This window comes from Charadrius vociferus, unplaced genomic scaffold (assembly GCF_000708025.1).
Source record: "Charadrius vociferus isolate BGI_N301 unplaced genomic scaffold, ASM70802v2 scaffold60, whole genome shotgun sequence".
In the NCBI taxonomy this organism is placed as follows: Eukaryota; Metazoa; Chordata; class Aves; order Charadriiformes; family Charadriidae; genus Charadrius; species Charadrius vociferus.
The window spans coordinates 314788-327516 of record NW_009646524.1 but is presented as its reverse complement, the minus strand read 5'-3'; the positions used below and the strand labels follow the sequence as shown (position 1 = coordinate 327516).

The 12729-nt window shown below is 41.8% G+C and overlaps 1 protein-coding gene across 1 annotated transcript in view; it reads right to left on the bottom strand.

The window, feature by feature from the left end:
- The window catches only part of MTAP (methylthioadenosine phosphorylase), a 161875-nt gene that overhangs the window by 24329 nt on the left and 124817 nt on the right, over positions 1–12729 (bottom strand). The window contains exons 3-4 of the mRNA XM_009885326.1: positions 7092–7178; positions 2166–2224 (exon numbers count right to left, since the gene is read on the bottom strand). Of these exons, the coding sequence (XP_009883628.1) occupies positions 2166–2224; positions 7092–7178 (146 nt within the window). The remainder of the gene's footprint in view (positions 1–2165; positions 2225–7091; positions 7179–12729) is intronic.

Genomic DNA, 12729 nt, shown 5'->3' with positions numbered 1-12729 from the left:
TGGCTGGAGAGCAGCCCTGAGGAGAAGGACCTGGGTGTGCTGATTGATGGGAAGCTGAACACGAGCTGGCAACGTGTGATTGCAGCCCAGAAGGCCAACCATATGCTGGGCTGCATCAGAAGTGTGGCCAGCAGGTTAAGAGAGCAACCTGATGTATTGGAAGGGTGCCCTGCCTATGGCAGGGGGATTGGAATTAGATGATCTTCAAGGTCCCTTCCAACCTAAACCATTCTATGCTTCTATGATGACAGGAAATTAAAAACAAAGAATACAGTTTTAATCTGTCACTTTCTCAAAGAAAACAGTGTAATCATCACAGTTTTCTCTTTGCTTTTAAAATGACCTGACAGCTTTCATAAATTAGAAGAATGACTTCGCACTGTTGCAGTTTATTTTTTCAGCAAGACAGGAAATACGTATTGTTATAAGCACAAGCTTTTTTGTTATCTTTGTCATCACTCCAGAGGTACATCACTCACATAATGATTTCAACACATTTGAAAATTATTTTCAACCATGTAAGAGGAAAGAAGGAACTTAATTTCCTAACTGATTCTTTTGCAGGGACCAAAAGGTCTCAATGACTTGATCAATTTGGAACTGGGAGCTGCACACAACATGACCAAGCACTGTCAGGCAGGATTCCCATGTTGTCATTAGCTGTTCTGATAAGCTACTACATCTGTAGATTCATTGTTTAACGCTGCAGTTGTCATAATCCTCTTCTAGAATATACACGCCTTTTTTTTTTTTTTTTTTTAAATCTGGCGTTCGCGAGCAACTCTTTACTTTTCCTAAAACATAAAATGAAGTTGCAGGCACCATATTCCCAAAAGTAAACTCATGAGGGTCGTATGGGAACAGTCATAAATCCCAGTGAGGATACAAACTACAGGTGAGTTGTTCAGCCATCTGTAGCCCAAGGCCTACTTTGATACAGCACTTCTGATATGAGATCTTGGCTTAGCATTTTGTTTGAGAAAATGAGAAAAATGTTGTCCAGGTGTAATGAAATACACGAGCAAAGTCCAGGCAAGATAAGAAAAGTAAAACCACAGACAGAAGTGTAGCTGCAGAGATGGTAACAGTCAGCAACTTAACAGAAAAATACTGGCATGAAAAGAATTGGAGGCCCTGAGTGCACCACTGGGTCTTAATTGCCCTGGTCAGCCTCACCCTGGGCCTCCACTCAAATCCCTGGTGCCTGTGAGCTGAGGTCCTCTCTTGTCCAAGCGCAGGCCCCAGCCTTCACTCCTGGCTTGAGCCATGTCACAGGTGTGCCTGTCCCCAGCCTTGTCTCCTGGATGGCCTTCAGACCTATGCTGCAGTTTGTCTCCAGACCTGTTTTCTGGTAGAGTTCAGACACACACTGCAGCCTTGTCTCCAACCCTGTCTCTAGCCCCATCTCCTACTGCTCCTGCCTGGACTCCCTGGATGGATCCTGGACTTCATTCATCACCTCAACTTGTCTGTGACTGCTGATGACCCCTGTTATCAGCACTTGGTTCTGCCCATGCTGTCCAGATGCACAGAACTGGGTTAATATTCTTATGTTTAATCTAGTAGCAGATTTGTCCTAGATATCCACAGTTACATTAGTGTGAGATTTCCACGCACTCATCTGCAGATCCTGCTTCCAGAGTCCCTTTGAGTATGGTAAGAGATGTCTGAATACAAATGAACTAAGGAAGGAGAACTACAGGGGATGCAGCCTCCTAAGCAATAAAGGCAAGAACCAGGCGAGTCAATAACCAAAGGGGATGATTTGGAAGAGTCTACAGCGGTACTAGAAATACAGTTCATCTGGAAACAGGCAATTTCCCAGTTTCACAAAAGAAATTTGCAAACACAGGGAGCAGACAGATTACTGAGGTCATCAGGCACTATGTACCTACCACCTGAGCAAGCAGCCCTGCAGGCTGCCATTCTTACTAGGGCAGCACCCCACACTGGATTTCGCTTTCCTAACCCAGGTGGTATTTTTAATACTCTCATCATCAAATTTGTTCAGGGAAAAACCCCAGACTTCTGTTGGGACTTTGCTAGCAACCACACAGAGCAAGATGAAGTCAGAGCAAAAATTCAGTTCACCTAACGTAAAAAGAAAAAACTTTTGAGAAAACTTTAAGACACATAATATAAAACCCTTTAAAATGCTCATTTACCTTGCCAACAGCACACAGTCCACATTTTTTATCTTTCCCAATATCAAAGCATCTGATGGCTGCAAAACAAGCAAATAAGAATCAGTTACAGTCTGACAATCACATTAGAAACCTTAACAGCTACTTAAAAATAAGGAGGATAGTAAGAAAAGGAAATACTGGTTACTGCTGTAGACTCACATTTTCTTCATCTCAGCTCTGTAATTTGATATGGCAGATTAGTAAAACAGTCTGGAACAGGAAGACAGATTATCCCAATTTTTCTGTGCTCATAGCAACATTAATACTGCAACTCCTTACTTTAGGGTTTGAAACAGTAATACTTTTAAAACTTTGAAACAGTATTTCAAACAGTGCTACACAAACATGAAAAAAAGCATGTACATGTTGCCTTTAAATTGGCTAGCAGGTCTCATTCTTTCCTGTAAACTTCGGTTGCTTTTTGATAAGCAGGTGCCATTCCCTACTGGAAGCCCCCTCCCAACAGAAATAACATTTAATCTGTCTCTCTCCATAACACTCCCCATTCACTTCTCTGTCCCCTTTCTACCATGGCCCCCTAGCTCATACTCACGTCCGAGACTCCCGCAACCACCCTTTACTCCCCAATCAGCTTCCTGATAAACTCCCTCTTGCCTGCTGCTGGGAATCCCGCTTTTGGGAAGTGAACTGTGATACGACAGAGAATGGCTGGTACACTAATAGCAGAAGCAGTGCTGTATTTGGTCGGCCCAGGGACCAGGAGGCAACATGCACTCTCCTCTCACAGCTACACAACAAGAACGTGCTTTCCTCCTGACTAACCAACCAGCCAGCAAGCCAGAGCATTTTGGTTTTAGCTGCCCAGCTACGACACGTGCTCTGCCTTGGAGATGGTCTATTGCCCACACAGGACGGTCCCTTAAGTTATCAACTGCTCCTACAACAAATTAACTGCTCTGTGCGCTGTGTTCTGCTCCCAGGCTATATGCATCAGGGATCTGAATTACACAATGCTTCTAGCTTCCCTTTTTATTAAAAAAAATGCAAGGCCTCTGTTTAATTAGACGCTGAACTGCATTTGTGCTGAACAGCAGTGCAGTTGGATGTGCTGTTTCTCCTGCCCAATACAGAACTGCAGGTGTTTCACTTTTTATTGCAGTGTAGAAGAAACTAAATAAGCTGGAAGCCACTCTGCCAATCTCTCCTCCCATGCCCTGGGATTTAAAGCTGAAATAGTTATTAATAAAATTACGATTTATTTACTGATCACAAGTTTGCAAGTGTCTGGAAGGACTCACACATTTGCATTTAGAAATGTTCTGTTGCCTGCTACTTGATGTAATTTCATTTGTATTTTAATGCTAGCTGCAAGATTTCAATTAGCATTTAGTTTTACAGCTGTTAATTCTATTACAAACCTGAAAATTTGCAGAGCTCTAGAATAAAGCAATATGTGAGTCCCACACAGCTACATTTTAGAGATACTGATTTCTAATAAAATCACCACTTTCTACTCCCTATTGCACAGCTTTTTCATCATTTTTAATGGGAAATCTCTTCAAAGCACAATAATATACTGAATAACCTAGGTTTAAATTATGCCAGGCACAGATTTACCACTTTTTTTTTTTTACGGGAATGTTCCCAAAATTTAATTTTTAGAACTGTATTGCATTCTGACGTCTTTTAAAAAGTCTCCATTTAATATTAACCTATTGACACTTAAATGTTTAATCTACTTACCTTACTTTACATTTACTCTTCTGAACCAGATACAGTTTTAAGAGTAAAATTTCACACAAGGTGAAAGCCTTGCTGTCTAGTTTCATTTTGATTTTGCAACATTCCATAACAATGAAGGTTCACAATAATTAACATTTGGGGTTTTGTTTTTTGGGCTTTTTTTGTTTAGAGTGCACACATTTGCTGTGTGAAGTAATAAGCATGCAACTTAGCTCAGAGCAAGATACAAAAATACTCTTAAAAACTAAAGAGGACTAAAGAGGACTATCAAAATCAAAAGTAAAGATCAGTAAGTTGAAGACTGGACTCTTTGCTTTACAAGTGACAGATTCAAGTTTATATCAATTTCCAAAAGACCTGGGGTACAAAGGTGCAATTTAACCGCTATTTGATATTCATCTCCACCACAGAACTCCACTGAATTCTGGCATACACTGCTGATGCAGCAAGAATGCAGCAGCTTTGAAATTCAACAGGCTTCAAAATCTAGTTGCAGCAACCAGGGTTTCCTTCCCTATCTGCCACCATCCTAGTAACTTCAAAAGGCTTCACGGTGGCTGTGTAACAGGACCGGTTGTCATCTTTACACAGATTTCCATAGAACGCACTCAGGGCATCTTCTAGATGACTGCCTGAATACCTTTCTTGCACATGATTACTAGAAACGTGGCAGAGAAAAAGAAAGATTTGGAACAAAGAATGCACTGCTAAATGATGAACTGACCATTTAAGAAAAGAATTTGCAGATACTGCATGATGGGTCATTAAAAGAGAGGAAATAAAGATAAATTAGCATGTGTAGAGTTACAAGGAAGTGAAAGATACAGAAATTTCCAACTATGTGTTAACCATGTAACAGAGCTAGTGAATGCTTCTGTTCTGCTCTCTTTCTCCCACAAATTCTTTCCAGTGCTGTACCTCTCTACTATTATCTCAACTGTAGTCAGGAGCTTTGAAATGCTGATAAAATAATGAAAATTTCCAATGGAACAATCCGGATTTACAGCTCTAATACGGTATTTTTAAAGCAGAATTTATTAAAAGGCCAAATAAAAAGATCTCAAACATTAATAATTCATATATGTATGTAACTACTTCCCCCTTCCACAAAATCCAAGTCAGATATATATTACTCAGTGTTGCAAAACAGAAAAGGAAGCAAAGAAACCTGAGCAGTTAACCCTAAATTATGATAGTAACAAAAAATTGAATTAAGTCCCCTTTGTCTGCAACACAAATAAGCATAAAGTAGAGAGAAGAGAGACAGGTCAGGAGGGGCAAGGACAAAAGCTCAGTTGGGCTGTGCTAGCTGTCACACATACAGAAGTCCCACAAAGTTGCTGTTTTCCATCCAAGTCAGCTTAACAGTCCCAGTTCAGCTCACCACATTATCTAGAATCCATGCTTGGGTTCCTATGGTGACATCTCAGTTATATCACCATCCCATACACCAAGACAGAATATTCAGAAGCTTTTCCTTTAAATTGAGCCTACACTAAACGCATAATAGACAAGCTCAGCCACAGCCAGTCCATTGATCAAGGTTTCTCACAAACCACAACAGGCAACCAAGATTTGTTTTCCCCTATTCATGTTGCATTCTGTGAAGAACACCGAAAAAGACAGTAGCTAAGCTGCTTCCTAAATGAAATTTAAAAAGCCTTCCATACTGACCAAAAGTGCAGGACTGAGGAAGCCTCTTCCACGTCTTTGTGCAGGAGCCATCCTGCAGATACTACTACTCTTCTCCGTAAAAACTAAACCCTGCTGTAGGCAACCTACTGCACTGCAGAATGTGGGCCATCCAAATCCTGTTGCATCTCAGCGCTGTGACAGAACAGCCCTCCAAATGCTGTGCTGCCACTGTGCCCTTAACTCTGATGTGAGCAGACCCCTGTGAGGGAGAAGAGTGTTTCGTCCTTCCTGCACACAAAGGTTTCAGTTAGTATCTACTACAGCATAGCGCTATTTTTGCTTTGTGAGGAGTCTCCAGGCACAGCCAAGCTGCGATCGTCCATGACTCTCAAAAAATACAGAATGCAGTGACAACTGGTTTGGTTTAGCCAATGGACTCTACTTCAGACCAACGCTGGCTACTGTTTGGAGAGCAGTGTACAGAAAAAGGAGGAGGTGAGTTCCCTCCACTCTCTTGCAGTTTGTTAACAGATTTCGAAAGATGATGGAGAAGTCAAATGTATTTTTCTGGTTATGTTGTCTCCTCCCTCAATCTTTATCTCCTCCCCCTTCTTGACTGGTGCACACAGAAACTCTGCTTGTGCTTTACACTCTTACTTCTCTGTTAAACCATTCTGAATGGAGGCACGGATTCAGATTTTCAATCACACACCACAGCGCTGAGCTTTCTGGCAAGCTTCTACCCACAAAATGGTTCTTGCTACCACATGCCAGATGTTTTACTGTATGTATACTAATTGACAGTGGTAGATTTCATAAGATATAATTCTGATGGCAATTACAAAGCATCCAGACCCCCCTGGTCTTATGACACTACGAACCCCTCTGCCCCTTGACTTCCTGCGAGTAAAAGTCTCTCATCCTTTGTCTTGCCTGTTTCTACTGTTAGTGCTTTGGGGCAGGAATTGTCCCTCAAAACACGCTTGGCACTGTGTATAGAGGAACACCACCAGCCTCCACTGCCTTTTGCTGAGGAAAAGGGCTGAAGCAATGTGAAGGCGAGTTGGTCAAGAATACCTGTGCCACAAAAACAGTTTCAGTGCTTCATTTTCAAATTATGTGGTTATAAGCATGACTGTAATGACAGCATTGGTATGTAAAGCATAATTCAGTGGTTACAGGGGAAAATGGTGGCCCATATACCTCAAAGGACAGTTTTCTGCAATTCAGAAAGGTTCCTGGAGCAACTGGACATATAATACAGGGCACACAACAGCACAGATTTGAAAGAAAGGCTTTATCCCTCTTGACTGCAAGTTCAGGACAGAGTTTGCAAATTCATCCAATGTACAAATGAGAAGAGGTATAGTCTCCTTTGCAGATCATCTTTGTAACACCTTGTTTCTACAAACTAGGAATCACACAATACATAGCAACTAAAAATGGTCTTGTGACATTACCTCCTTTATGCATTCATATAACAGTCTGAAAATTCTTAAAGCATACAAACGTATTTAAAAAACGCAAAAAGTCTCAGTAAAAAAAAGACAAACAGGTTATACAGACCTTGCCATAAGGAGTATCAACATATTTTTCTGTTCTTCCTTCTAAGATATCTGGATCATCCAGGCCAGTTCCACCAATAATTCCAATCTTAGACAGAAAAGCACGTATTAGTCTTCTTGAGATTACACTCCATTTAACAGCATGTCTGAAAAACTAACTAGGCAGCTAAAAAATGTATTTTCTACTCAAGAGGTGGCTAAACTACAGATCAAGAAAACGTAATATTCCTGACACAGTTTTCCCCACAAAGGAAATTTCAAATGATGGATTTTAAACGACTATATTTAACTTGCCAATTTCTTACACTATTATTCTCCTCTTTAAACATACCAAATAAAAAAAAAAGCTATGGAACACGCATAAAGATGTGCCAGTTCATCGTTTATTCCCAATACAAAAATGAATGTTGTTATTTGGGAATGCCTCTAATGAATGAGAAATACCTATATAAATCATATTATAACAAAGGCTTCTTGCTTACATGGAGAAAAACACTGCTATACATAACCACCACATTGAATACCAGGCATTACTATATAGTATTATACATACAAAAAAATGAAAACCTTTTTTCAAAAAATTAGGTTTTTGTGTTGACTTGCCAAGACCTAAGAACTTCACCATTTCTGCAAGTAGTCTCTGCACAGCTTCTGAAAGGTGGGTCAGCTCAACAGCATCTTCGCAGGTGAAATAAAAACAATCTGCTGACAATTTAACCTGCTGTGAGCACTGATGGGTTTCTTTGCATATTTACAATTAGGTCCTCTGGTATCTAAGAAGGTGTAAGTGCTCATTCAAACTTTGCCTGCAGCTGGGTCACTAATTGTCTCCTGTATAGGCACACTGGTGTCAGGTTTTACTCAACTTACAGCCTTTCCCTAAGTAGAAACTCAACAGACTCTTGCTTTTTTAATGAAGTCTTTTCAAGTACTTTTCCCCCAATTTTTTATGAAACTGACTTAAGTTTCAAAGCAGAATGGAAAGGGAAAAGAGAGGGCAAAGCAAAGGGCCACTTAAATAAAACATATTTTATTTCCTTAAGAAATCAGGCTAAAAGTCCTATGCTGTGTTTTGATATAATTTGTAGTGAAGAAGCATGAAGTGACTCATAATTACCACCTATCTGTCATGCTTTAGTAATCATCAATTTCTTGGTTTTGCTCATTGCTCATCTGTTGTAGTTCTTTTTTAAAAAGGGGAAAGGAAAAAAAGGTAATTTGAAACATATAATCTAACTGAGACTAAACTCAACTATGATTTCACACTCCAGCTACAGAAAAATGCATCTGAATGTTCTTGTTTCTAGTTCATCATTGCAAAATATCTTGGTTTTGTCTTTCTAGGGACAATTCCATTTTCAATCAAGTTTTCTCTTGATTTCAGAAAACTTCTAGCTCTTTGGATGGAACAGGTACTGTCAAGCCCTTCACAACCTCAAGCTTAGTAATGGCATTTAAAAATAATGTCTCCGTTTATCACACACAGATAATATGCTACTGCTTTTTTCCCCCCTCCTCCAATCCGACCAGTTGTTGCAAAGTTTGTCTCACTTTTAAGTTGAAGAATTCACATCATGGCTGAGTTGCTTATCATGGACAGAAAAAAATTGGAACCATTCTGGTGTGAGCTATTACTGCACAGGTCCACCATTTTTTATTATTTTTAAAGACTGAAAATTTCTCAAGTAAAACCCCCAGACTTCAACGTACAACACCCACCTTCCACAACACCCACCCAACTGTCTCTCACTCTAGCTTTTTCTAACTTTCACATTCATAGAGACCTCATTTGTTCAACCATTATGTTAGTTGGCTCATCAAGCATTTCGTTTCAACAAGCAAAGGCTCTGTGGTCTTCATTACACATCAAATACCTCTCTGAGAAAGCTTCCCACACCAGATGGTGTAAACACGGATACGCTGAAGTAGTTTTAACAGATTTCCTCTTTCCTTTTGCTACCCCCCTGTGGAGCACGAGGAGTAGTGCAAAGGAAAATACCAGCAAAGATCCACAAACTCCAACCCTGAATACACTCAAGCGATATGGAAGACCTAGATCATTGTTTGCAGCAGTATTGATGGGTATGTTCCCATGCTTCTCATGTTGCTTATTTATCACAAACATTCATATTATTAGATTGTTCATGAAAATCCTGAAAACTATATAAATTTTAGGATGAATAATTTTTTGCCTTAAGAATTGTGTAAGAAGTGTGCAAAAAGAGCAATCATAAAACTCAAAATCAACAAAAGACCACCTTTAACATTGGTCATACATACATTCAAAAAACATGGAAGATTACTACATTAACAGAGGCCAGGATCAGAATGGTGCCTTCTTTTTTTTAATCTAGGAAAAAAAAAAATTCCTTCATGTCATGGTTTGGGCTGAACCGGTCCCTGGGTAAAGAACAGATGCTCTCCCCTACCTCTTCAAAGAGGCAGGAAAGACTTAAGAGTTTAGAACGAACCAAACTACTTTAATGAAATATTAATAATAAAATAAAAAGGAAATAATGAAATATATACAAAACCATATCAAGCTCCCAGGATGACAATCATGTCACTGGTTGGCACTGGGGAAGTCCCAGACTGGACTCAGTGACAGATGGGAACTGGATTCCAGATCTGGATTCATGATCGGGATCAAAGGCAGACGAGCAGAGAGAGTCCTCCTCGGACACCAGCCAATGAAGAAAGAGGGCTGACCCTTTGACCCCTCAGCTTTTATACTGAGCATGAGGCAGATGGGATGGAATACCCTGTTGGTCGGTTTTGGGTCACCTGTCCTGTCTGCTCCTCACCGTAAGTGGGACACCTCTATGCTTTTCCATTCCTGACCCTCCAACAGGACAAATAACCAAGTTATCTGCCCTTGGGTGTTACAGCAATAAGTATAAGCAAGAGCCTCTCTGCATACCATGCCTGGGCATCAGCTATCAACATTGGTCTTATCACTCTGAGAGCAAACAATTTCTGAACAATATGCTGTTAACTTCAGTAGTTAGAAGAGGCCTAGCTAAAAAGTAAAGTTACTGAACAAAATTGGTCCTGTTTTACCTCAAGCCAGGACACTTCAGTAACTTAACTAGTTTTAGCTTGGTATAATGATTATTAGCGCCCTGCGACTTAAGCTTGAGAATATTCAAAAGAGAATGCTTATCTGCCTGAATTTTTTATGTCTGGTGAAGTAAAAAGACCAGTTAGGACTGAGGAAAATGGTGCGACGCTGGAGGTAACAGCTACATGACACAGAAGTTGTTTTGGAACTGCAGTGCTTTAAGGTCCTTACGAACACATAGATACAGCACTGTAACAGACCACTCCTGCACCAGAAAGCAGCGCACCTGACCAAGCACAGAGCTTGGTCTGCTCATGGCAGCATAGGCTTGGTGAGGTTGCTTTCAGATTTGCTCTTGGGCTTCCTACTCCTGCAGTAGCACCAATATGTGCTGGTGCTGCACAGCTCAGTTCCAGAGCAGGCTTTTACACCGACAGCCGTGCAGTCGGAAATGGCTGCAGTGCAACCAACTGGCAAAATGTTCACAGCACCCAAGGTGGAGAACCCACAGCAAGAAAGAAGAGCTAGACTACCTTGAATTTGCTTTTGCCTTCTTCCTCACGGCAAAACACCTTAGCAGCAGTTTGGTCAACCTTCAGTTTGGTCAACCTTCAAGCCACTTTAGGCAACATGCTAGAGAAATGCTGGGCTCACCATAATTCACAGGAGAGCCGCTACAGTGGAAGGAAAGTTTGGCCAGTAGAGATTTGTTTTGCAGCTGTTTCTCCAACCACACAATACCAACTTGGAGCTGGCAGTCACAACTCTAAAATTAATTTTACCTCCCTGCAAGACAAATATTTTTCCTTCAATTTACATAATCTCTAGGAATATCAGCCATGTCTGGGGGCGGGAGACCCAAAAATCTGACTCTATATTTTCTGCTTTACAGACCTTCTAGTGAATTATCAAAAGCAACGCAGCTGTTCTAGGCTCAGTGGGGAGATACCATGCCAAGGGAGCTGAGGTCTACTTCCCCCTACCAGCCCAGGCATTGAAGGCAGGGGATAGCAGGAGTTGACTCAGGGAGGAAAGTCTCACCTTTCCTCAAAAGGCAGAGACCATCGCATCTAGGAGTGACCTCAAGAATGGAAAGATGCAAGACTCCGTTCCAAACCAAATTTTGCATCCTACAAAGGGACATGAAGGACGTAACCTGTAAGAATTACTGGAGGCTGTAGCTAAGGTTACGTGGCGTTAAATATAAAGTAAAATGGCATTGTAGTGGAGTAAAACATGAAGTATTTCACTATGGTATAGTCCATCTCAAACACTGGGATGAAGACCAACAAAAGTGAAACCTAACAAAAAATTAGGACACCAGTAACTACAAAATCTCTCTGTGGGAGTCTAGGTAATGATCACACCTAACCGCATGCCTCTATTCACCTGCTGTTTGGTGAAAATCCTCGAATAGGTTCAAGCACAAGACACAGAAGTAACAGCACAGTAACAGTCTACAGTTGTTCACCTGAGGGTCTTAAGCACCAGTAGATGTTAAGTAGATGTTAAGTGCTGTCATGATCAGCTATGAGTCTTTGTGAGAACTAAAACCCAACAAATCATAGAATCATAGAATGGTTGAGGTTGGAACGGACCTTGAAGATCATCGATTTCCAACCCCCCGGCCATAGAGAGGGACACCTCCCACTAGACCAAGTTGTCCAAGGCCACGTCCACCCTGGCCTTAAACACCTCCAGGGATGGGGCCTCAACAACCTCTCTGGGCAACCTGTTCCAGTGCCTTACCACCTTCAAAGTGAAAAATTCATCCTAATGTTTAATCTAAACCTGCCCTCTTCCAGTTTAAAGCCATTCCCCCTCATCACATCACTACATGCCCGTGTAAAAAGTCCTTCCCCAGCTCTCCTGTGGGCCCCCTTTAAGTACTGGAAGGCCGCACATGCCCTAGTAAAAAGTCCTTCCCCAGCTCTCCTGTAGGTCCCCTTTAGGTACTGGAAGGCCCCAATAAGATCTCCACGGAGCCTTCTCTTCTCCAGGCTGAACAGCCCCAACTCTTTCAGCCTTTCCTCACAGGAGAGGTGCTCCAGCCCTCGGATCATCCTCGTAGCTCTCCTCTGGACATGCTCCAGCAGGTCCATGTCCTTCTTATGTTGGGGGCTCCAGAGCTGGATAGAGTACTCCAGGTGGGGTCTCACGAGCGTGGAGTAGAGGGGCAGAATCACCTCCCTTAACCTGCTGGCCACACTTCTGATGCAGCCCAGCATATGGTTGGCCTTCTGGGCTGCAATCACACGTTGCCAGCTCGTGTTCAACTTCCCATCAATCAGCACACCCAGGTCCTTCTCCTCAGGGCCGCTCTCCAGCCATTCCCCACCCAGCCTGTATTTGTGCTTGGGATTGCCCCGACCCAGATGTAGCACCTTACACTTGGCCTTGTTGAACTGCATGAGGTTGGCTTGGGCCCGCCTCTCCAGCCTGTCCAGGTGCCTCTGGATGGCATCCCTCCCCTCCAGCACGTCTACCTTGCCAAACAGCTTGGTATCATTGGCAAACTTGCTGAGGGTGCACTCAACCCCACTGTCCATGTCGCCAACAAAGATGTTGAACAGTAAAG